Source organism: Heterocephalus glaber, unplaced genomic scaffold (genome assembly GCF_053883595.1).
Source record: "Heterocephalus glaber isolate CG9 unplaced genomic scaffold, H.glaber_assembly_v1.0 deba00001688, whole genome shotgun sequence".
NCBI classification, from domain to species: Eukaryota; Metazoa; Chordata; class Mammalia; order Rodentia; family Bathyergidae; genus Heterocephalus; species Heterocephalus glaber.
The window spans coordinates 5,755,931-5,778,146 of record NW_028258413.1 but is presented as its reverse complement, the minus strand read 5'-3'; the positions used below and the strand labels follow the sequence as shown (position 1 = coordinate 5,778,146).

Sequence of the window (22,216 nt, the reverse complement as noted above, 5' to 3'; positions counted from 1 at the left end):
TCTGCTGCCATGACTCCTTTGGACTTGTTGGGGACTTGGTCAACACAGGTGACTTGCAAATAGTCCCCTGAAATTGCCTTTGTGAGTTTCCCATTTGGCAAACCACCTCACACTCTTTTGGGTTTTGATGGCTGTGGAATTGGTGCCTCAACCTCCAGGGAGACAGGAGATGCATCATTTTAACCTTCTCTGTTAGTCCAAGTGATCTGGGGTGGATGTTTTAACCCAGGGATTCCTCATGTTGCATCACAGTCTCTGTTCCGGTCCCTCTTGCCCCCTGTTGTATCCACCCCTCCTCCCTTACCTGCTGAGATTCCTCCCAGGGCCCCACCTGTTCCTCCTGCCCAGAAGCTGGCCTGGCTGCTAGGCTGAGCTCTGTCAATCACTCTTCTGGGCTGCAGCATTTCTGGGTAGTTATCAAGTAACCTGGGCCGGTAGCTGCAAGCTTAGTTACAAGCCAGCTGCCTAGCCCCGATACGGATTCAACTTGTGGTCTGACTCAATTAGCCAGTTTCAAATCTAGTTTCACAGCAGGAAATCTCACACACACAAATCAGCAGTTTTGAGACACCTGATGAAATAATGGCTCGTTTACCCTGAAAAGCTTTGTAATTTGGAAGCCAACTGTCTGGGTAAATGCCATAGTAATTAGATAATTATCTGAGCCTGGTGCTTGCCAGGGCTTTCCTCCAACATGCTTTTCCTCCACTTGCCCCAGTGTCTGTCTCAAAAGCACAATGCTTATCAGTTTCCTCACTAAAAAATAGAACAAGACCTTATTCCTTCCTCTTGGAAAGCCCCCCTTGGTTCTCCATTTCTTAAGTCTACAGTTTATACATCCAGCCTTCTTCCACTTGTTACAGTCTCAGTGTTCCTGGGCTTTGACTGCTCCAGTGTAATAACGGGGTGATCTAATTTGGGGAAACAGCCGGGTCTCGCCATAATGCGCATGGAACTGCATCATAGAAGAGTAGACTGGGCCAAGGTTCCGGTAGAGCCATCCACTGTGGAGTTGCCCTACTTGAATTATAATGCTAATCATTACAGTAATCGCGGAGAGTCTAAACTGGCTCAAATCAGAACCTGGATTTATTGCCAAACCACCTTAAATAGGAACCTTTCTCTTCTGGAAATAATTTCCAGAGGAGCATTGTTGGTGGTACTCAGCAAAAGCTATGCTGTTTATTCTCTTCTGTGCTCTACAATTGTATACAGGTCACGTAATCTATCTAGAACTTTTAAGTGGTGTGATTTTGACTGCCAAATTAGGAGCCTAAAATACATTTCCAAATTTATGTCAGGGTACTAATACCTAAGGGATTTTAACCTATTGGTCGTTAGAACAAGAACAATGTATGTAATTTGCCAAACTTGTTAAAATCCTTGAAAAATAGTAATAACCTTAATTTAGTAATCATGCTTAACAAAATTTGTCATAAAGAAATATCATGGAAATGAACAAAGCTTTACCCAGGAGAGTTATTGATAATAATACAAATGACAGTCTATCCGGATTTTGCTGAAATGGTGACTGGTTAAGAAGGTTGCAGTATTTCGCACAATGGTCACAGCAGGAAAACTGATGCCATGAAAAGATGCTCATGTTCAGTTTTTAAAACTTCTTAACTCTATTTGAGGGATATAATTCTTTTGTATAGATGTACACAGCACACGCACAACACATTCACCAGAAATCAGTCTGGAAGAACCCACCTGAAAACATCATCATCATTTTTTTTTTAATCTACACACTCTCAGTTTTTACTATGAACATGAACTGCTATTATGAAAGTCATTTAATTTATATTTTTAAAACAGTTTGTCCCGAGATTTCTTCTCTTGTTCACTTTTAAAGGTGTTCATGGTTGGAGTCTGCATGACACCTGAGAAGGCTGGGTTGCTCCTCCCCGTGACCTGGTTGACTGAGTCACCTAGCACAACAGAAATTGTTAAACAGAAATAAGCAGTCAGCCTTTGCCAAGTGTAAGCTAAGGAGGGAGTCTGGCTCTGCTGGCAAGTTTACTGAGTTTACTAATGGCCAAACTAAACACTGCAGTTTGACTTCTTGATAGAATTAATTCTGAAATCATAAAATCTCCACTTAATATGATATTGTGAACAAAAAACCAGGCAATTTTGATTTTTTAATTTAAGCTACTTTTGGCCTTTGCCTAGCTCTTGTTCAGAGACTGGTGAAGTGATTACAAAGAAAGAGCATGTATGGCTTCCATAAGAGAAAAAGAAAAGAGCCGGGGATGTAGCTCAGTGGCACCACACCTGCCTGGCAAGGTCCTAAGTTCGATCCTCGGTACCAAAAAAAAAAAGATCATTTGAATTATATAAATTCAACTCTTTCAAATTGCCAAATTTTAGTACTTACCTATATGCCCAGCACTATTTAGACATAGTAGGATGTTTAAATAACTCACAAACTCACAGTTTTGACAGACAGATAAATTAATAAATATCCCTGATATAAGTATGTAACTGGCTTCAGTATAAACAATAAGTAATACAAAATAAGACTCATAGAAGAGCAAAGGAAACAACCCAGTTAACTTACAGAATGAGAAAAAATTTTTGCAAATTACTCATCTAACAAGGTATTAATATCTGGAACATAAAAAGCTCCATAACAAAGAACCAGTGATTTAATTGAAAATGGGCTAGGGATATAAAGTCATTTCTCAAAAGAAGGAATCCCAATGGCCAATAAGTCTATGAGAAAATTGCTCAAATTCATCAGCCATCAGAGAAACACAAGTCAAAAGTCACAATTGGACATCATCTCATCCCAATTAGAATGGCTATTATTAAAATTCAGGCAAACATACCAGTGCAGGTAAGGGTGTAGAAAAAAGGGAATGCTCATATATCGTTGGTGGGAATGTAAAATGGTACAGCCATCATGGAAAACAGTGAGAATGTTCTTCAGGAAGCTAAGATTAGATCTACCATATGCTCCAGCTGCCAATTCTGAGAATATCTACAAACAAAATGATATCACCATATCAGAGAAACACCTGCATGCTTATTTGGATTGCTGCACTTTTCACAATAGCCAAGTTGTGGAATAAACCTATGGTGGACATCCATCAACAGATGAATGGATAAATAAAAGTCTTGTAAATTAACTGTGGACAGTATGATGTATGGTAAATGTCTTGAACTTGTCTGGTTGTTGAGCTGAAGTTGCGTGTACTTTGACAAACATTTCCCCAGTGCCTTCCACTTCCAGCCTCTGGTCAGTACCACTGACTCTTTGTTTCTATTAAGTTCAGCTTCTCTAGAATCCACAAATAAAGGAGATCATGCAGTATTTTCTTTTTCTGCTTGGCTAATTTCATTTAATAGAATGTCCTCTAGATTTATCCATATCATCAAAAATAATAGGATCTCTCTCTCTCTTTTTTGAGGGCTGCATAGGATTCCACTGGGTAGCTATACTACAGTTATAAAATCCATTCACCCTTTGGACAGATACTTAGGATGCTTGCATATCTTGGCTATTGTGAAAAATACTGCAATGGACATGATGGTGCAGATATTTCTTCAACATTCTGATGTCAGTTCCTTTGGATAAATATCCGTAAGAGGGACTGCTGGATCGTATGGCAGTTTTAATTTTGGTTTTTCACCATCCCCCCATACTATTCTCCCTAATGGCTGTAGTAATTTGCATGTCCACCAACAGTGTAGTAGGGTTTCCGTTTCTCACTTCCTTGTCCACACTTGTTACCTTTCATCCTTTTCATAAAACTGTTCTTGTAGGTGTGAAGCGGTGTCTCACGTGACTTTAATTTGCATTTCCCTGATGATTTGTTATGGTGAGCATTTTTTTTCATATGCTTGCTGGCCATTTGTATGTTGTCTTTTGAGAAATGTCTGCTCAGGTCCTTTGCCCATTTTTAAACTGGGTGTTTTTTTTTAGTTCCCCTTGTAGTTGGATATTAACCCCTTACTGGATACATGGCTCATAAATACATTGTCCTGCTCTGCAGCTTATTGCTTCACTCTGATGACAGCTTCCATTGCTGGGCAGCTTTTTTGCTTGATGTAATTTCATCTATTTTCATTTTTGTTGCCTATGCTTTTGGGGCCATATCCAAAAAATGATTGATCAGACCAACATCATGGAGTTTTTCCTCTTTCTTTTTCCAATAATTTTCCAGTTTCAGTCCTAATCCATAATCCTTTAATCCATTTGAGGTGATTTTTGCACACAATGTGAGGAGAGTGGCCAACGTCTCTCTTCTACATGTGGATGGCCAGTTTTCCCAGGGTCGAAGAGATTGAAGAGATTTTCCCCCTGACCCCAGCCCATGTTCTTGGCGCCTATGTTGAAAATTAATTGGCTGTAAATGTGGGAGTGTCTTCCTGGGCTGTCTATTCTGTTCCACTGGTCCAGATGCCAAGCTTTGTGCCGGAACCATGTTGGTTTGATTTCTATAGGTTTACAGTGGGTTTTTTGTTTTGGGTAGTGGGGATCAAACTCGGGTCCTTTTGAACTCAGGCGGTGAAACCACTGAGCTAAATCCCCAGCCCTACAGTGGGTTTTGAAAGCCCTGGAAACTCTAAATCATTGGTGCAAGAATTTGAAAAAGACACAAAGAAATCAAAAGATACTGAGTGTTCAATGTCTGGAAAAACAGTTTTGTTAATAACTCCTTACCCCAAACACCCTGTAAAATCAGTGTGATTTCTATCAGAATTTCATGCATCTTTTTCATCATAGAAATAGAAAGAAGAAACCTAAAATTTGTGGGGAACCACAGAAGACTCTCAATGGCCAAGGCAATCTCAGGCAAGGCAAATAAAGCTGGAGACATCCTACAACCTGATATTAAACCCAGTTAATAATAATAATAATAATTATTAAGAAATAATAATAAGAACTTGCTATTTGAAGTATATCTGGTGATGAATGCTTTTACAAAGCAACAAATTAAAGTATATGTAAACTTTGGCCTTTAATTTTTATGTTTTATAAGTTTGAATTATTATATATTGGCTTAGTTTAGAATAGTACATACTTAAACTGTCTTTTACAAAAACTAAATTTTAATTTCTTTAAAATACAATTCAACTTTCAGCTCTTAGAGCACTGCCTGTGTCTAGTAAATGATTAATAAATGCATACATGCATGTTTCCTTGAATTTACATCCGCAATCATAAAATCATCTCTCAGGTTTAAAAGCCTGTTGGGGCCATGTGCTCATGTGTTCCTTGGCACCGAAGTGACTGAATGTGAATTCATTTCATGATTCACCGAATCCCCATGGGCCCGTGGTGATACGATTGAAACCAGGCCAACTGATGTTTTAATCCTTTCTGTCCTTCAGGAGGAAATGGAATCAAAATCTAACTTTTTGCTCTTTAGCATTTGTTACGCTGAGCTAAGATTATAGATAGAAGGTAGAATTAGATTCTTGCTAAATGGATTTATCATCTAAATTAGATATGCAGGACAGTGACCTTGGGAAATGAACCGTGGCAGTGACAACCTGGTGAGGAGCTCACTAGGAGCCTCAGCAGAGGTGCTGCACAGTGCTCTGTTGTTCACTTTTGCTGGTAACGGACCAAGGCACAGGAAGGCATAGAAGTCTTCTTTTCTAGCTCTGTCTTGAACCTGCATAATTTCGAGCATGGCCCCTCTCTTCACTCTGGATTAGTTTTCTTTTCTTCCAATTAGTTTATTCCTTGCAGAGAAGTCAGAGCAAATACATGAAATAACAAATATAAAGCATTCCAAGTTCACAGAATGGTTTCTGCAACAAAATGAAATAATAATAGGGATACACTGTATGAATTTTATCTAATCATTTATGTTATAAAGCAAATAAGGTAGGGAATAAAATCTCACCATTCAGAAGTACTCCTTTCAAAATGATTTCAAGAAATAAATAACGGTACATTTAAAATAAATCAATCTATAAAAACTTGATTTGTATACAAGTTTTGGAAAATATATCTTTCCCCAGGCAGTTGGATTTAATACTCAACACAAAAGGCAATTGTTTAGAGTAAGTAAGGCATCAAATCAGTGGTATGCAGAGATATGTGGCTTTTGAAGAATTGACAATAATAAATTGTTATTAAATGAAAATTATGTAAGTGGTAATTAACAAAAAGTCATAGAGCTGTTGTATGCCTTTTAGATACTTTGTACAGTATTAAGTATACTTTCTGATATAGAAATGGGAAGACTTTCATGTCCCCAGGTTCAGGCAAAAGATCCACCTGTGTTCTCTCCTATTAAATGAATGCTGAATGAAAGGATGTTTGGGAGACCCTGGTTCAAACATCCCAAGAGCAAATAGTGATTTCAATGTAATAATTAGTATGGAGGTGCAGACAATTTCAGAATACATACAATTAGTAAAAGTACCTAACCTATATTGAAACAAATCACTGCATGTAATACAGGAATTGGATTCATAATGGGGCTGAGAGTTATCTCGAAGTCAGGGCTGCTGACAGGAGAGGGAGGAATTTCCCAGGACAGTTGAAGGAAATGACCATGTTGCATGAGGCACAACTGACACATCACCACATTCTAAAAAGGTGCAAAGTGAAGCCATGCTTCCCAGTTTAGTGCCAAAATATGCTTAGCAAAATAATACAGTATGTGTCCAGTATGGAGGACCACAGATGAGCCAACATTAAAAGAGATAGATAAAAAGATGAGCAGGCTGCTACCTTCTCCCACTGAATACATACTTTGCACATCTAAGAAAGTGGTGCTGCAGGCAGGGGAAGAAGCTGCAGCAGTTGCCCTTCGTCTCTGGAATTCCTCCAGGCCTACTTCTTACCTTCTATTCCTTGTTCCTAATCTCTTCATTTCTTGGCCCCTTTTCCTTAGTTTGACTCTGTGTCTCTCCTGCCCCTACTTTTGCTGACCTGGTTTTGTGCAGCAACTCTGCTTATCACCTTGCCTTTGAGCTCTTCCATGACATGGTTATCGATGACTTGATCATTCACCCATGAGCTCACGCACAGTATGTCCTGGGTAACGTCACCTACTTGCGTCCCCTACTGTAGCTTGGTGGGGGCCACACTAATGTGGTTGTGCTCTGAATAAACACTGTTGGGCTGTGGAAGGGGAACTGACTCAAAACTTCAGGAACAAGCTTTGAATAAGATCCAGCAAAATCAGAGCACGTATCTCAGATCACTGAGGACGATTGGCCATTCCTCTACTAATCGTTCACTACCTATGACAGGGTCTGCCTTGGTGACAAGTCTAGGTACATAGAAGGTGCTCAGGAAATGTCTGATGCAAGGATGGATGGCTGAATAAATACCATCTATATGCACCATCTGTAACATCTAAGACTGGCTACACTGATCTAAAGAATGATGGTGAGGGTGTGCATGAAATTACACTAATTAGTCTACATTTGATGAATATTCCCATTCATATTTCCTTCCAAGGAAAAGATGAAGAAGTAACCCAGCATACCTATCAGCCTTCACTTTTAGAACACCTATGGTTTAAAAACCATAGCTTTGAACATAGTTACTTGACAAGGAGAAAGCTGACTTCTGCTATGAAAGTTGCAAACTATTCTAAACCCAGGCACACTAGTATATACCCTGACAGAGGACGGTTAATAGAAATACCCGCATGCCTAAACCTTCTTCCCATTCTGGTTTTCGTCCAAATATGGAGCTGTACACTTAACTCAGAACATATCCAAAATAAAGAAAAAGGTAGAGGTAACATTCATGACCCCAGTTTCCCAAACGACAAGCTACCTAGCTGCTCTCGAAAGCTCTAGAAAGCCTAAATAAGAGTGTTTACAGATCCTGAGTTCGATCCCTGGTACCAGCACTTTGGAGTGCTGGTTTTGGTGGTCATGAATTTTTGGGGTCGGGGATTTAACTCAGTGGTTCCACCACCTACCTCACAAACACAAGGACCTGAGTTCGATCCCCGGTACCAAAAAAAAAAAGAGTGTTTACAGAAACAACTGAGGCAGGCACCGGGCTGGTTAGTAAAGTGCCTACTGTTTGGTAGGGAAGTTGCCCTCAATGCAGTGCTTCTCTGCCCATCAACTGTGCCGTATATTTGTGTTTCTGCAGATTGAAAGGCTGGATGTGGACTGTTTGTTTAGCAACATGGAATCCGTGCATCAGGTATCAGCCAAGCTGCTATCCTTGTTGGAAGAGGCCACTACCAATGTGGAACCGGACATGCAAGTCATAGGTATGTTTATTCTCTTCTCAAGTTCTGAGATGCAACAGGAAATGATATTTTAATAACCTCCCAGTGCTTGGTTTTACCTATCTGACTCACAAAGTGTCCGAGGGGAAATATAAATACTATAAATCCATCTTCAGGTTCATTGTAATCACACAAGCTCCACATTTATTTTCAAATGGGCTTCAACCCTTTGCTGAGGTCCCGCAGTAGCACTAACCATGCCATTTGCTTTTTTTTTTTTGGTGCCGGGGATCAAACTTGGGTCCTTGCGCTTATGAGGCAGGCGGCAGAACCACTGAGCTAAATCCCTGGCCCCTCATTTGCTTTTTAATTTCCAATCTTTCAACCTCTGCTTTCCAAATGTTCTTTCATTTTGTTTTATGGTTAACACTTGGTTGACTCGTAAGGAAATAATTATTTAAATAGTTTCACATCTTTACTGATTTTAGCCCTAATGCTTTTTAGCTCATGCTTATGAGTGGATTTAACAATTGAAAATTTTTTACATGTGGAATTTATATGACTTATAAAAATCTTAAGAGGAGTTCTACTTTTTTCTATTTTTCCTTTCTTTTCTATATTATTTTGTTTTTCAGATGTTTTTACTCTCAAATAGTCACAAATATATTTTTTTCTTACTGTGGTATGATAATTAAAAATAATTATGGAAATATGAAAAATGTTGAGACAAATTTTTATTCTCTCCATTTCTTAGGAGTTCCAAAGAACTCCTTGGAAGTGGTTTGCATATCTAAGAAATTCACATAAAGCAATGCAGGATAAGAATTCTTATAAAGTTATCATTTTTTCTATTTCACATACAACAGATGCTTACCACAAAAATATTAAAACAATGGAGAAGTGAATAGAGTAAAGGTAAAATCCTTTCATACACATCTCCATACCCACTGCCTTCCCTATTAAAGGGAACCATTGTTATGTTAGATGTGAATCTATAGTTTGAGATACACACACACATAGATACAAACACAAACCTTGTATTTTTATAGCATGTGTCCTTTTTTCTTGATGGAAATAAGAGTTATACAAATGGCATGAAATTGGTCTTGTTTAGTATTCATGGAGGGCCACAGTTTAATAAGCAAAGCTGATCCTATGGGAAGGTAAAGGAAATGACTTGGCTATTTGTAGGGTTTTTACAGAGTAAAAGTCTAGCCTATTTAAAAAGAGGTTTAAATTCAGTCATTGCTTGTGGCTAAACATCCTCAGGAACTGTAAAAGTATTTTCTAAAAGAAAGGCTCTACACATAGTCACTTTAGTGTGGACTCATTGGCCACTTGTTGTTACTTCACCAATGAATAGCTATGAAGCATTAACATCTTCAAAAGGCAGGGCACTGTATGGCTTTGTTGGATATCGAAAGATGAAAGAGCTCATCTCTGTCCTGCAAAGCGCACAGTAGATGGCTCCTTGAATTGAAAACATGTGTTGAGGGTTAGTTCACATGCTGGAATCAGAGACAATTCTAGGTTTGGGGTGACCACAAGTACTGGTTTTGGCCTGTTGTTTCAGCATTCAGTCCATGTTAGTATTTGTTCTGGACTTTTCCTTTTCAAAGAAGTAGCACCAGGGATGTAGTGCAGGGGTAGAGTGCTTGCCCAGCATCACAGGCCCTGGATTAGATCCCCAGAATCACACACATAAAGAAGTATCATTCATTAGCAATAGCTGTGTCATAAGAGGTTTTCTAAGGCCCCTCCATTGTCCGTCACCTGCCGACGTGGTGTCTTTTGTACTGAGGTGTCAGAGGCAAGTGCAGTTCTCTCTGTGACACAAGGCAGCGATGGGAACATGCCCCACTTCTCCATCTCCCTCTGAAATGCCATGGGCAGGGCACTGGCCAGTCAAATGGTGACACTTGGACACAAGGTAGAAACAGTGAGCTCTTCTCTGTTCCATGGTGGTGGGAGGTAGAGATGATGCTAGAGACCCTGCCATCCATTGGGTATGGCACCTGGGTGTGTGGCGGCCCGTGCCATGACTGTGAGAAGCTGGAGGTCATCAGGATCCCAGTCAAGGGGGTCAATGGAGATTAGGTGTGAATGAAATAAATGTGTGGGGAGCAGAGGCTGAGCCGCCCTGCTGTGGAGCAGCTGAATGCTCTTGCTGCACTAGTTGGGTTGTTTACTGTTTGATGTATATCTACAACTCCTTTTATTACTTGGTTATGGTTCTTTTATTTTGCAATAAACCACTTCAGAAGCAAGGGCTTAATACATTTATGTTTAATATAAATTAAACATTGATGTTATGTTTCTTAAGAAAGTTGGTGAACATATAACACACAAAGTACATGTCTACCATAGGGCCCTTAGTGCTAACTCTCATTGTAAGACAACCAGAAGACAGAAATCTGAAGGAACAGCCATATCCATGTCAAAAATGCATCCTTATTTTAAAAAGACTGTGCTGACGTGCTGAATGCAAGCCATCTGACACACATAGCTGCTTAAAATGTGTTTGTGTATCATTCCGTGCACCATGACTTTTTGATTAGGTCAAATGACAGTCGTCCCAACATCACTCAAATTTATTTCTGAGATTTTTGCCAACCTACAAGAAATTGAAAGCAACACCACCAAAGACTTGATACCATTAGCATGAGAGTTTTGCCAACAGTTAAAGGATGACAGTTGATATCAGTGTGAGCAGCTAACTCAAATAGAAAATCAGTTAATTCTAATAAAGTTTCAAATCATTTAATCCAAATTACAGAACCTCAGAAGAGCTTTTAAGTTTCTATGTCAAAGGTGAATTGTTTGATCTGACCTTATTGCAAATACTCCTAAAAATTAACTTAAAAATTGACTATTTACAATGCAAATGATAATAATAATACAAATATTGGAGGAGCATATCATCACAGTAAAACAATTGTTTTGCTGAAATAAACCTGTGGAACAGAAGTGTACTGGAAAATTGTAGTGCATAGATAAGGAGGGTGTGATATTTTATTAATCAACATGAAAACTGTAGTCATAACTTACACATATTTTTATATACACATAATTAGAGTAAACCACAATATTTAGAGGATAAAGTTGATACTGAATTTTAAAATGACTGTATAGCTGTGACAATACACAGTTTCTTTGTTGCTGGGCATTAATCAGTTTTTAGAAGTGTTTGATTCTTTGAAGCACTACTTCATAAATCAACAAATGTTCTTTGGCACGAGGCTATTTTTGTAAACAAGGCCTCCAGTATTTATTATATTTTGTTCAGAATTGGTTGGAAACCTTTAGTTAAAGTATTTAACAAACAGAGAATATCTGATTTTTCATCTAGACAAGTTGCAGTTATTGAAAACAAAGTTATAAACAAGAAGACATTGGAATTTATCCTCACAAAAAAAAGAATGAGCTAAAAAAATTCAGACAAGAGCTCGCATTATATAAAAGATTTAATTTTGAAATTTTATAATTGTATAATAGAAAATTGGACTATGGAAAGAAGGTTTTCCCGAAGCTATAATAGGATACAGTTATATTCTAAATTACTTTTGTATTATCTATTAAAAATTATAAATAGAAGTATATTTGATGGATTTATTTTGCAAAAATAAAATGAAAGAATCCAAAAAGAGGAAGAACTTGTAAAAGGTAAAAAGACACTACTTTTAAAATTTTTAAACTCAAATATTTAGATATATCTTATATTAATATAGGTACATATAATCTGAATTTGAATATCTTATTTATCAGAATTTTCTTTGCTCTTAATAGATGCCTCTGTGCTTATCTTTTCTCAGTTTAAATTTGAGAAGTAAAATAATGCTAGTTTTAGATTGTAACCCACAGAATAAAAAGTCAACAAGCACACTGATATAAATGAAGAGAAAGTACAGCTCTTCTTTACACTAGTTTTTAATTAATACATAAAGAGAGAAAGAGGAAAATGGAAAATCACCATTATTCAAGCCCAACAATCATAACTATTGCAGTCAAAATCTACTAATTCCAGCCGGGTGTGGTGGCTCACACCTGTACTTCCAGCACTCAGGAGGCTGAGGCAGGAGGATCACCCTGAGTTCAAGGCCAGCCTGGGCTACATAGTGAGTTCAAGGTGAGCCTGAACTACATAGCAAAATGCTGTCTCAAAAAAGAAAAAAAGAAAGAAAGAAAGAAAGATCTAGTAAGCATACTATACGTAGAAGCTTTTGAAAGAGAGAGACATTTTTCAAAGTCTCAAAGTTACTTTTCATTCAATTATTAATCCCAAAGGGAAAGAGGGTGACTTCACAGTGGCAAACCCAGCAGAGACCATACTAACCAAATACCCAATAGCACCAGGAAATAACACAGGAACTGGGGTGCTCAGAGAGACACGACATCAAGTCTCTGGTATTTTGCCCAAAAAGTATATAATCACATTCATTCATGAGAAAATATCAGACATCATCAGACAAATGCAAGTGAGGGACCCTCGAAAAAAGAAACTGATCAATACTCTTCTAAAGTATCAGCCTCATAAAACAGAAAGCAAGATTAATTGTTACAGACTGCAGGTGACTAAGCAAAAATAATAAACAAAAACAAGTGGGAGATTTGGTGGAAGAACCAGAGCAGTGGAAGAATATTCATGTTGAAATTCAAATAAGGTGTTTAGTTTAGGTAACGGTTAACTTCCTTTTTAAGACGATTGTACCGTGGTCATATGAGACGTCAGAATGATACATACATAGAGGAAGCTGGTGAGGGGGGTTTGAAAACTGTACTACTTTTGCAACTTTTCTAAAGTCTAAAATTAGTTCTAAATTAAAAATTTATGCTGAGAGGCTGAGGAAGGAAGATTGCAACTTTGAGCCCAGCCTGGACAACTTAGTGACATAGCAAGACTGTGTCACAAAATACAAAATTAAAACAGCTGGAGATGTAGCTCAGTGCCCTGGATTCAATCTCCAGTAACAAAAAATAGATATATATGCTTTTTCAGAGGAAACTCAACTTAAGATGCTCATAATTTAAAATTTATTAATCATAAATGATAACCTTAAGTAACATTTATGAAAAAATTAAAATAGGAAGGCCACATTATATTTTTTATTTCATTTCATTTTTTTTTGGTACCAGGGATCAAACTTGGGACCTTGAGCTTGTGAGGCAGGTGGAGGCACCACTGAGCAAAATCCCCAGACCAATGCCACATTTTAAAGGGCATCCACTGGAGTGTGATTTAATACCCTCATCCTTGGTTGCTGGCTGACCTTGGTATGTGCTTGGACTAATAAAAATGTGGCAAAATGATGTTCTATAGCTGTGTGGTGACTTCTACTCTCTGTTCACGAAGAAAAAGCCCCAAGCCACACTGCTGAGGCCTTAGGTACGTGGCTCAGTCCCCTTGGCCAGTTGGCCAGCCCCCAGCTAAGCCAGTGAGAGCCTCCAAACCTAAGAGTAGTGTGTGCACACCGGCCATCCAGCTGAGCGGTGCCAACTCGCAGAATTAGGGCAAACAGTTGCTTTTAGCCTTTAAGTTCTGAGATGCTTTTTCTGCAGTCATAATTACCAAATACAGATCCAAAGAGGAAAATTAATTTATTTCAACTCAGGTAATGAGGAAAAACTTGAGTGGAATGTAGCCTTTGAGTTTGGACTCGATGGGCTTAGAAAGGTGAGGATTGCATGCAAAAGGCTTTTAAGTGAGAAATGGGGCAAAGCCCTCAAGGCAGGAGGCATGGGGAATCCATGGAAAGGTCAGCAGCAGCCCGGCGTACTGTTAACATAGTTCCGGGAGGCCCTATAAACTACACAGGATAGATAGAAAAGAGTCCCCGGCAGTTTACATCCCTAAATCTCTCATCAAAGCTCTCATATCTCATAAGATAAACTGATATTTGGTGAGATGTTTCCAAAATCCAATTACTGCAAAATGCAAAGCACAGATGTGTGTGTTCCATTTCTCTATCCTTAGCACAAACAAGGGATTTGTGATTCACAGCTCCTGGGCCAAAGGAGAAATTTTCTTTATACCTAGAGAAACCAGGAGGAGAATTTTATTCAACACTGACCTTGAATGTTTCAAGTTTAAACACAGACATATATGCTTGCAGGTCTGAGAGCCCTGAGGGAATTCTCTGGCCTATCGTGCCAAAATCAGAGGTGGATTTTAAAATCTTGACTTCAGCAAAGCGTCTAGATAGGAAATCTTTATAGATGAGTGTGAGGTGTAGGTCTTTTTTCCCCTCAAACTGAGCATCATTCTCTGTAGTAATTTATGAAAATAATGAGAAAGGACAAAATAAGTAAAATGACAGCATAGGATTTATAGAACAAATAGATTTTAATATCAGGTTGAATTGGGGCCTGGCTCATCTTATGGCCAAACGTGTGATCTTAGTTAAGTTACAAAACCTTATTGAACTTCAGTTTCTCATCTGGAAAGTGAAGATAATAGTATGTTTTTAATGAAAATTAAATCAGTGCATAAAAGAATGATAGTCCAGTGCCTATTCTTAATAAATATCTAATACAGGATGCTATGAAATTGTTATTATCCTGAGAATACTAGATTTACCCATTTATTCACAAAGTTTGATTTCTTGTTTATATAATAATTCAGTAAAATGTAAATTTTTTTCAGAAGTTCTAATCATGTTTTTCAAACAAATCAAATGTGCTGGCTGTGTATGTTTTCTAGATTCTCCCAGTATCTATGGCTCTTTATAATTTGCGTTTTTAACAGGGAGACACATTTTCTTTAGGAAGAGATAGTTAATTTATCAAGTACCATTTCCACATTTGGCAGAGTGATGGTGATGGAAGTAGCCCGTCTCCAAATATAGCCTTCCAGGAACCATGTCTCTGATTCACAGTGTAGGTAGTCTAGTCCCACACTGACTGTGACTAACCAGAATAATGCAATGGCAATGACATTGTCAGCCACTGGGCCTAAGCCTTAAGAAAGCATAACAAGTTCTGCCTCTGTGATTTTGGGAGCCTGCCATTTAAAAAGTCCAGCTTCCCTGCTGGAAATACAATGTGGAGAGAACATATGGGAGAAAGAAGAATGAGACTAGGGAGAGGGAGAAAGTGGCTCACCAGTTGCAGCATCCCAGAATCCCACCTAAGGCCAAACTTCCAGTTGTCCTTGCAAAGGGACCAGACTTGTGACTGAGCCATATTGGACAGCACAGTTCCATTGAGCCCTTGAATGGCCGCACATGGGTATGTCAAGTGGAGCAGAAGAACCACACAGCTGAGCCCAGTCAGCCCACAAAATTGTGAAAGAAAAACAGAATGGTTGTGTTCAGCCACTCTGCTTTGGAGCGATTGGTTACACAGCAGTAAAAAGCCAAAGCAGCAACTGTGCTCCCTTAGATGTATTTGCACATGGTAATGTTTCCAGGTTTTGAAGATCTGAACATACTCTACTGCATGTACACTGTGCTGAGAACCAGACTGAAAGAAGTCCATGATGAGGGCATGGTAACTCCTCATGTGCTTTTTTCCTGAGGGTGATCTCATCCTTGGAGAGAAAGATGATCAGGTGAGGCACTGTTCTATGGCAAAACTTTGTTCTCCTGAAGCTATGTCTCTTGTAAAAGATGGGAATCTGAGTCTTCAGTGGAGACTTTGTGAGAAGAGTCTTAGCCACTGAAAATCATGTCATAATGCTATGCAGGAGATGCCACAACATAGCTTACTGGAATGACTTTCCAGTATTGGTATTAGTACTTGTATTAGTGTGTGTGTGTGTGTGTGTGTGTGTGTGTGTGTGACTCAGGGTACACACAGGTTTGGCCCAGAACACCAGGGACAAGTTTGAATATCCCAGGTCTTCATAATGGGATATGTGAGATGTGAGGCCAATGTAGGGTAAGGCCCAGATGCAGAGCTGAAAGATCAAGCCATTTACCCCCAAATATTAACAGTAACAAGACAGCTGTCAGCCTCAGAGAATATGATGGGGGGAAATGGGCATTTCAAGCACACACTAACCCCAGAGAAGAGGAAAACTCAGCAGGAAGCAACTGCCAGGCTACAAAGTGAATTGGGCCTCCAGTCTCCCAAGTGAGGGCAAGATGGGACTTGAGGCTGCTAGGACTTTTGTTTTTTGCAATAAAAATGAAGATTGTTAGTAAAAGCCCAACATTTTTTTCTCTGAGAAGAACATCAGGTGCCAGGCTATTGTGTTGATGTAGCCAGCTAGTGGAGGGCAGTGGGTTAGCTGGTAGGGAGGAGTGCTAGAGAGTTGAAGGCAGATGTGAATGGACCTGTAAGAGGTTAGATATTGCACAAAATACACAGAGAAATAGTCTGCAATCCTCAGCGTCCTGTGAAGCCTTGAACACTTCTCTAGCTCTCAGAGAGCCAAGAGGAGATGGGTATGGGTAGGGGATGACACTGAAGGTTTACAATGGTCTGGAAAGAGCCTGGCTTTTGGAGTGTTTATGCTCTAATGTTGGCTGTGTTGCCACTAGTTCCATGGCTATGGACATGTCACTTGGAACACTGAGGATTCCATGTGCCCACAAATAGAAAACTGACCCAAAGTGTTAACCAAGAAAGGACTTCTTTTTCTAACATAATGAGAATTCCATGATGCACCTGTCTCAGACTGGTGTCTCTACTACTGGCTACTTACAGCTTTTTTTCCTTCAAACCCCTTAGCATGTGGCCTTAAAACCGTGGGCTAGGGCTGGGGATTTAGCTCAGTGTTTTTGCCACCTGCTGTGCAAGCACAAGGACCCAAGTTCGATCTCCAGTACCCGCCCCCCCCCAAAAAAACGTGGGCCCAAAACAACTATTTCAACTCTAGCCACCACTTTCTTCAGGCAATAAGAGAAAAGCCACCTCCTTGTGACGCGTCTTTCATTTTGGGGGAATATGACCTTTCTTGGTGATGCTATACTTGTGTTTCAGTTCATTCCACACATGAACACACACACATACAAACACATCTTTGCACACATCCTGGGCACGCCTTCGCTACAAGAGACATGAGAAGTATCAGGTCAGAACTTTAAACTGGGTGCATCGCAGGTCCAGATTCTGTCGATTTGATAGACTTCAGAAGAGTGGAGAAGCAGCTAGCAATGGATGCTGCATTCATTTACTTGTTCCCATTTTAAGGAGAGACAACAAGATGTCCATAGCAGAGGACGCGTGACTTGAGGCACACCCCATTAAAATGCAAGGAATTCTTGTTTGTTGTGTGGTTGTCATGGCACTGGCACCCAGAATGTCATCCTCCATCAGTGCTGACTGAGTGTATGAAATACAGAGATAAGAGCTGACGTGCAGTGCACTGGCAGGGCACAGAGGGAACGAGGAGTGGATGTTGCTGCCATCATTGGACTGTCTGCCCATGGTCTGTGCCAGCGTCACTTCAGAGACTGCTGGGCACCATAGAGCACCAGCTGCAGCACAAGCACTTTGTCCCAAGAGAGGTCGTTACCAGGCTGAGACCAATGGAGAACCGAGGGTTGATGTAAGACCTGGGCCTTCCTCAGTGTCAGCGGCAACCATGAGTAGGGATAAGTTATCCCACCTTTTCCTAAGCCAGCGAGCAGCAATCTGAACTCAGACAGCCAGTGTTGTCTGGATATGTCAAGTATGAAATTCCCCAGCAGGAATTAAACTAGCCAGGAAGTCAACAAGGTGCAAGAACAGATCCTGAGTCATCAAACAAAGAGTATTCCTGAATGCTGGCCTTGGACTCAGACTTGAAGGTCCTGTACTCCATTGCTGAGACAGTCGGGGGAGCTTGCTTCACCCCTGGGATATCACCAACTGTGGACACTGTCTCCCAAATGCCAGCCAGAGTATTTCCAGAGCTCTTTTCACCCCATTAACTGTCCATCTCCACTGCCCACAAGTGCTCTCCAGTTTGTCCCCCTGGGAGATGCCTCCTCAGCTGCACACAACGCTTCTTGAGAGGCCCGTGATCTTCCACAGTACACGACACATCTAGGGTCAAGCACCAGACCCCACCACAAATCTGTTCCCGCCTTCCACCCCTGTCTGTGTGGCCTGGCTCCTCTGCTTGGTCCCTATTGCTCACCTTTCATAGTCTCAACCACAAAGGATAAATTTGAGGCATTTGTAGGAAAAATGGATGGATCTTGAGACCATGATGCTAAGGGAAATGTATCAGACACAAATGGTTAAATATCTCATGGTTTCTCTCATTTGAGAAACCTAAAACATAAATAATTTAAAGGGCAAAATAAAAGAGAGGTGGTAGGAAACTAGGAGGTAGGGCACTGTGGAGATGGGCAGGGGTTCTGGGGAAGGAGGGAGAGGGGCTAGTGGAGGGCAGAAGTAAAACTATCAAGATGCGATACATATATGTACTGATTCCTCCAGGTGAATATAATTGTTACATATTGCAAACATATTAATGAAAAGATTCACTCATGCATTAAAAAATAAGTAAAAGCACTCCTCTGAAAAAATGGTTACCTCCAAATACACCAGGGACCTCAGAATTGTCAAATCCAAAGAACACATCTTTCCGAACATCTCTCATTCTGGTGCTTCTGCAAAACTTTTATGGAAATATTTTTCATATCAGAAAAGAAATATCATGAGCCTAGGGAAATGTAGAGTTATGACCAGAGGCCATAGCCACAGGCATGAAGTAACTTTGAAGACTTGTTTCATTGCAAGAATTCATGCACGATTTCCAGCCTCCCCTGAAGTGAAAACAATGGTTTCTCCCCTTCAAATCTCTTAATCAAATTGATACTCAAGGGATATACTTGTTTTAATCCTGTGCTGCTGTCCCATCTGCCACCTGTGTTTGATTGGCTTTTATAACCTTTGCCGGGGTCCCATGAGTATCCTCAGCAGTCATTTTTATCCTCGGGCTACGCAGGAACTAAACGAGACTAAAGGCAAAGGCCTGTGGCTTCATTGGGCAGCCAACTTCCAACTTCTACTCTTTTCCTCTGTGACTTTACCCTCTCCTGGAGAACAGAACAAGGTCAGGAAAGAAAGGAGGAGAGACAGAAATGATCTGGCATTTGGCTGGCCAAGTGAATGCTTGTTTTGCCCCAGCTGCTGGGCCCAAGGAGAGCCAAGGGAGAGCTCCTCAGAAGTCCTGCACCTTTCACTCAGGAGTGTGTCACTCGGGGGAACAGCAGCCAGAGGCCTGTGTCACTGCACCCAGGGCTCCAATCTCCTTTTTTGAGAGTGGGCCACACTAACTTCTGTTCTCAGAGCCAACCACTCCTTCCTTGAATTCCAAATACTCTGAGGTGACAAACAAGTTTCACTTAGAACCACAGAAAGCTTTCTTTGGGGATAGACCTTAGACCTATAATTTTAACAAAAATTCTTTTTTTAACATCATCTTAGTTGGCTTTGAGAGTTGAATTTATTTTGGCGTTGTTAATCCAAGTAACATCTCCTTTAGGCCCTTCCTATATAAAGTTCATGTCATATTTGTACAGAATTCTGGAGTAGTAAAGAGGAAGCCTTCAACTAGTCAGGGTTTCTCCCAAAATGTTTTCCTACTGAAGGAGAAAAAGAATCAATGTGTTGATTCGAATTATGTTCAGCTGGGATAGACAGAAAATAAAACCAAAGCATTACCAGCGTAACGAGACATTTGCTTGTCTATTGGGTAAAAATCTGAATCCTAGATTCATGTACCCAGTCCACACAGAATTTTCCCACCTGCATTAGTAAGCAGCTCAAACTCTACACCTGGAGTTGAAGTTATGCTTTTTCCACCTGAACCGTCTCCTTATCACATCATCTCTGTCCAGCTGTGCAGTCCTTGAAACCAGCCACTGCGCCGTCCCTGGAGTCTCCCTCCCACCTCTCACGGTCCACTGTCCCTTTCCTCCTATCCTCAATGACTCTGCCTTAGTTGCTAACTTCTGTGGAGCAAGTGCCACCTACCGACATAAACACATTACATAGCTTAACTCCTTTCAACTCAAAGAACATCATCATCATCATCATCATCATCCTGGAGAGGAGGAAATTAAGGAACAGAAATCCAAGTAACTTTCCCAAATGGCACATGTTGAATAGTAAGACCAGGATTTGAACTGAACCCAGGAGCTGACTCTGAAGCATTCTTTTTACAGTGCTGGGGATGAAGCCTGGGACCCTGCACACACTGAGCACACAGTGCTGGGGATGAAGCTTGGGGCCTTGCACATGCTAAGCACACGCCTTACCAGGAAGCCACCCCCCCACCCCCCCACCCCGCCCAGAGAGCATGCCTGACTGCAGTGACTGTTGGAGCTCGTGAAGTTTCTTTCATTATTACAGAAGATCCTCGTTTCACTGGCTGCTCTTCTCCAGCCTCACTGCCTCCTGGCAATGCCATCTCTCGGGTGACTTGTCCCTATGGTCGTCTTTCTAAAACACCGCTCAGGTTGCTTTGCTGCCTAAACCCATGGAGCCTGGGCATCACCCCCAGGTGCAGGCTCCAGCTCCTTAGCAGTGCACAGGTTGCTCCAGGATCACTGGCTTGGCAGCCTCCTCCTGAGGGTCCTTGCAGGCCTGAGCCATTCAGCTGCACCGCTCTGAGTTTCGGATGCCCCTACCCCTCCAACAGCTCCTGGCTTCGGCGCTCACTCAGGGTTCCTAGTACAAGTCCAGGTTGTGATGCAAATAGCTCCTACAGCTTAGTGCAAACCAGTCATTCAGTAATTTGGCAAATACAAACCTACTTCATTTCCTAAGCAAAGCCTAGACAAGAAGATCCCCTGAATATTGCTGGCTTTCCCCTGGTTTCTTCACCCCTAGAGGAAATTCATCTCAGAGCAGGCACATTGTGGAGAGAGACACGAGGGTCTGGAAGCAAAGACCTGGGTCCAAGAGGAGCACGTGACTGTATCAGTGAAGGAAAAGATCTGCAGCGCAAGAATAATCACCCCGGCACACAGAATGTGTGCAGTATCTGTGGGAGTTGTTTTCAAAAATAATAACCAAGGAAATTTAAAAGAAGAAATCACATGACAATTGCTTTTGGGGAAAGTCAATGCACACATTCATGGGCTATAGGATTTTTACAAAGAACACAGTAGTTTTATTATCTTATAGGGTTCTTGTGCCTCCGGGCCAGGCTTCCCAGAGAAATTACCTTCGCTGGCCTTGGCTCAGTCCACTCTCCCTACTAATCAGCCCTTCAGCCCCGTACATCAGACAGAGAGATGTCCTTCACCACTGGAGAATCCCAACCCGGAGGATTGCGTTACCATGGAAACACAATCACTTTCCCTTCACAGGCACCATTAGGAAGCAGAATACATTGGGAGGGCTGGGAGGGGAATCAAATATTCTGCCCACCAGTGTTACACTTCGCCTTTGGGTGAATAAATGACTTTTAATTGGAGTATTTAAGTATCTTTTAACTTTAATAATTATTATTAGAGCCCCAACAGAATTTTACTTGGAATAGAGTAAAAAAAAATCCATTTACCATTAAGGGGAGAGCTCTAAATTCTTTCAGACCAGAGCATTTCTATTAAAGAACATGTGGGGGCATTTGCAATTAATGATATAATTGTTCATAAAATAAGAGCCTTTGTCTTTGTTTCTTTGGCTTCCTGGTTGGATCCCATTGTGGATTCGTGAGGCTATCTTTGCCTCTCTCTTTTTCAGTCTCTAGCCCTACTTTCTTAGCAGTGAACATGTACATTTACATGTCACCTGTGTGGGCTGTGTGGACTCAGACCCTCAGTTCTCAGCTTGCAGGGAGCTGCAGCTTAACCTGTCTCTCTCTCCTATTTCTGGGCCTTCCCTCTCCCCCATCCAACACCCCGGCTCCTTCTGCTGCCTAGTTCTGCTAGGGGTTTCTCTCCACCTATGCCTGCCCCTACATGAAGTTGCTGTCCTCTTTTATTTTCTCTCTGTGTCAACTATTTCTTATTGTTTGTGCAGCTGTCTTATAGAGCAGATCTACAAGATCTATAGTGCCAGGAGGATCTGCTCCTGAAAGAAATCAAGAATTCCGCATCCACTCAGCTTCAAAGATGCCCACAGTCCCTGGGTCTCCTTACAGACTATTAAAGCAAACAGCCACA

At 40.8% G+C, this 22,216-nt stretch overlaps 1 protein-coding gene across 4 annotated transcripts in view; it reads left to right on the top strand.

Moving 5' to 3' along the window:
• Arhgef38 (Rho guanine nucleotide exchange factor 38) overlaps window positions 1–22,216 on the top strand; it is a 126,861-nt gene that overhangs the window by 57,091 nt on the left and 47,554 nt on the right. For all 4 annotated transcript variants that reach the window (XM_087198777.1, XM_087198778.1, XM_087198776.1 and 1 more), the window contains exon 3: window positions 8,087–8,210. In XM_087198777.1, coding sequence (XP_087054903.1) covers window positions 8,087–8,210 — 124 coding nt within the window. The remainder of the gene's footprint in view (window positions 1–8,086; window positions 8,211–22,216) is intronic.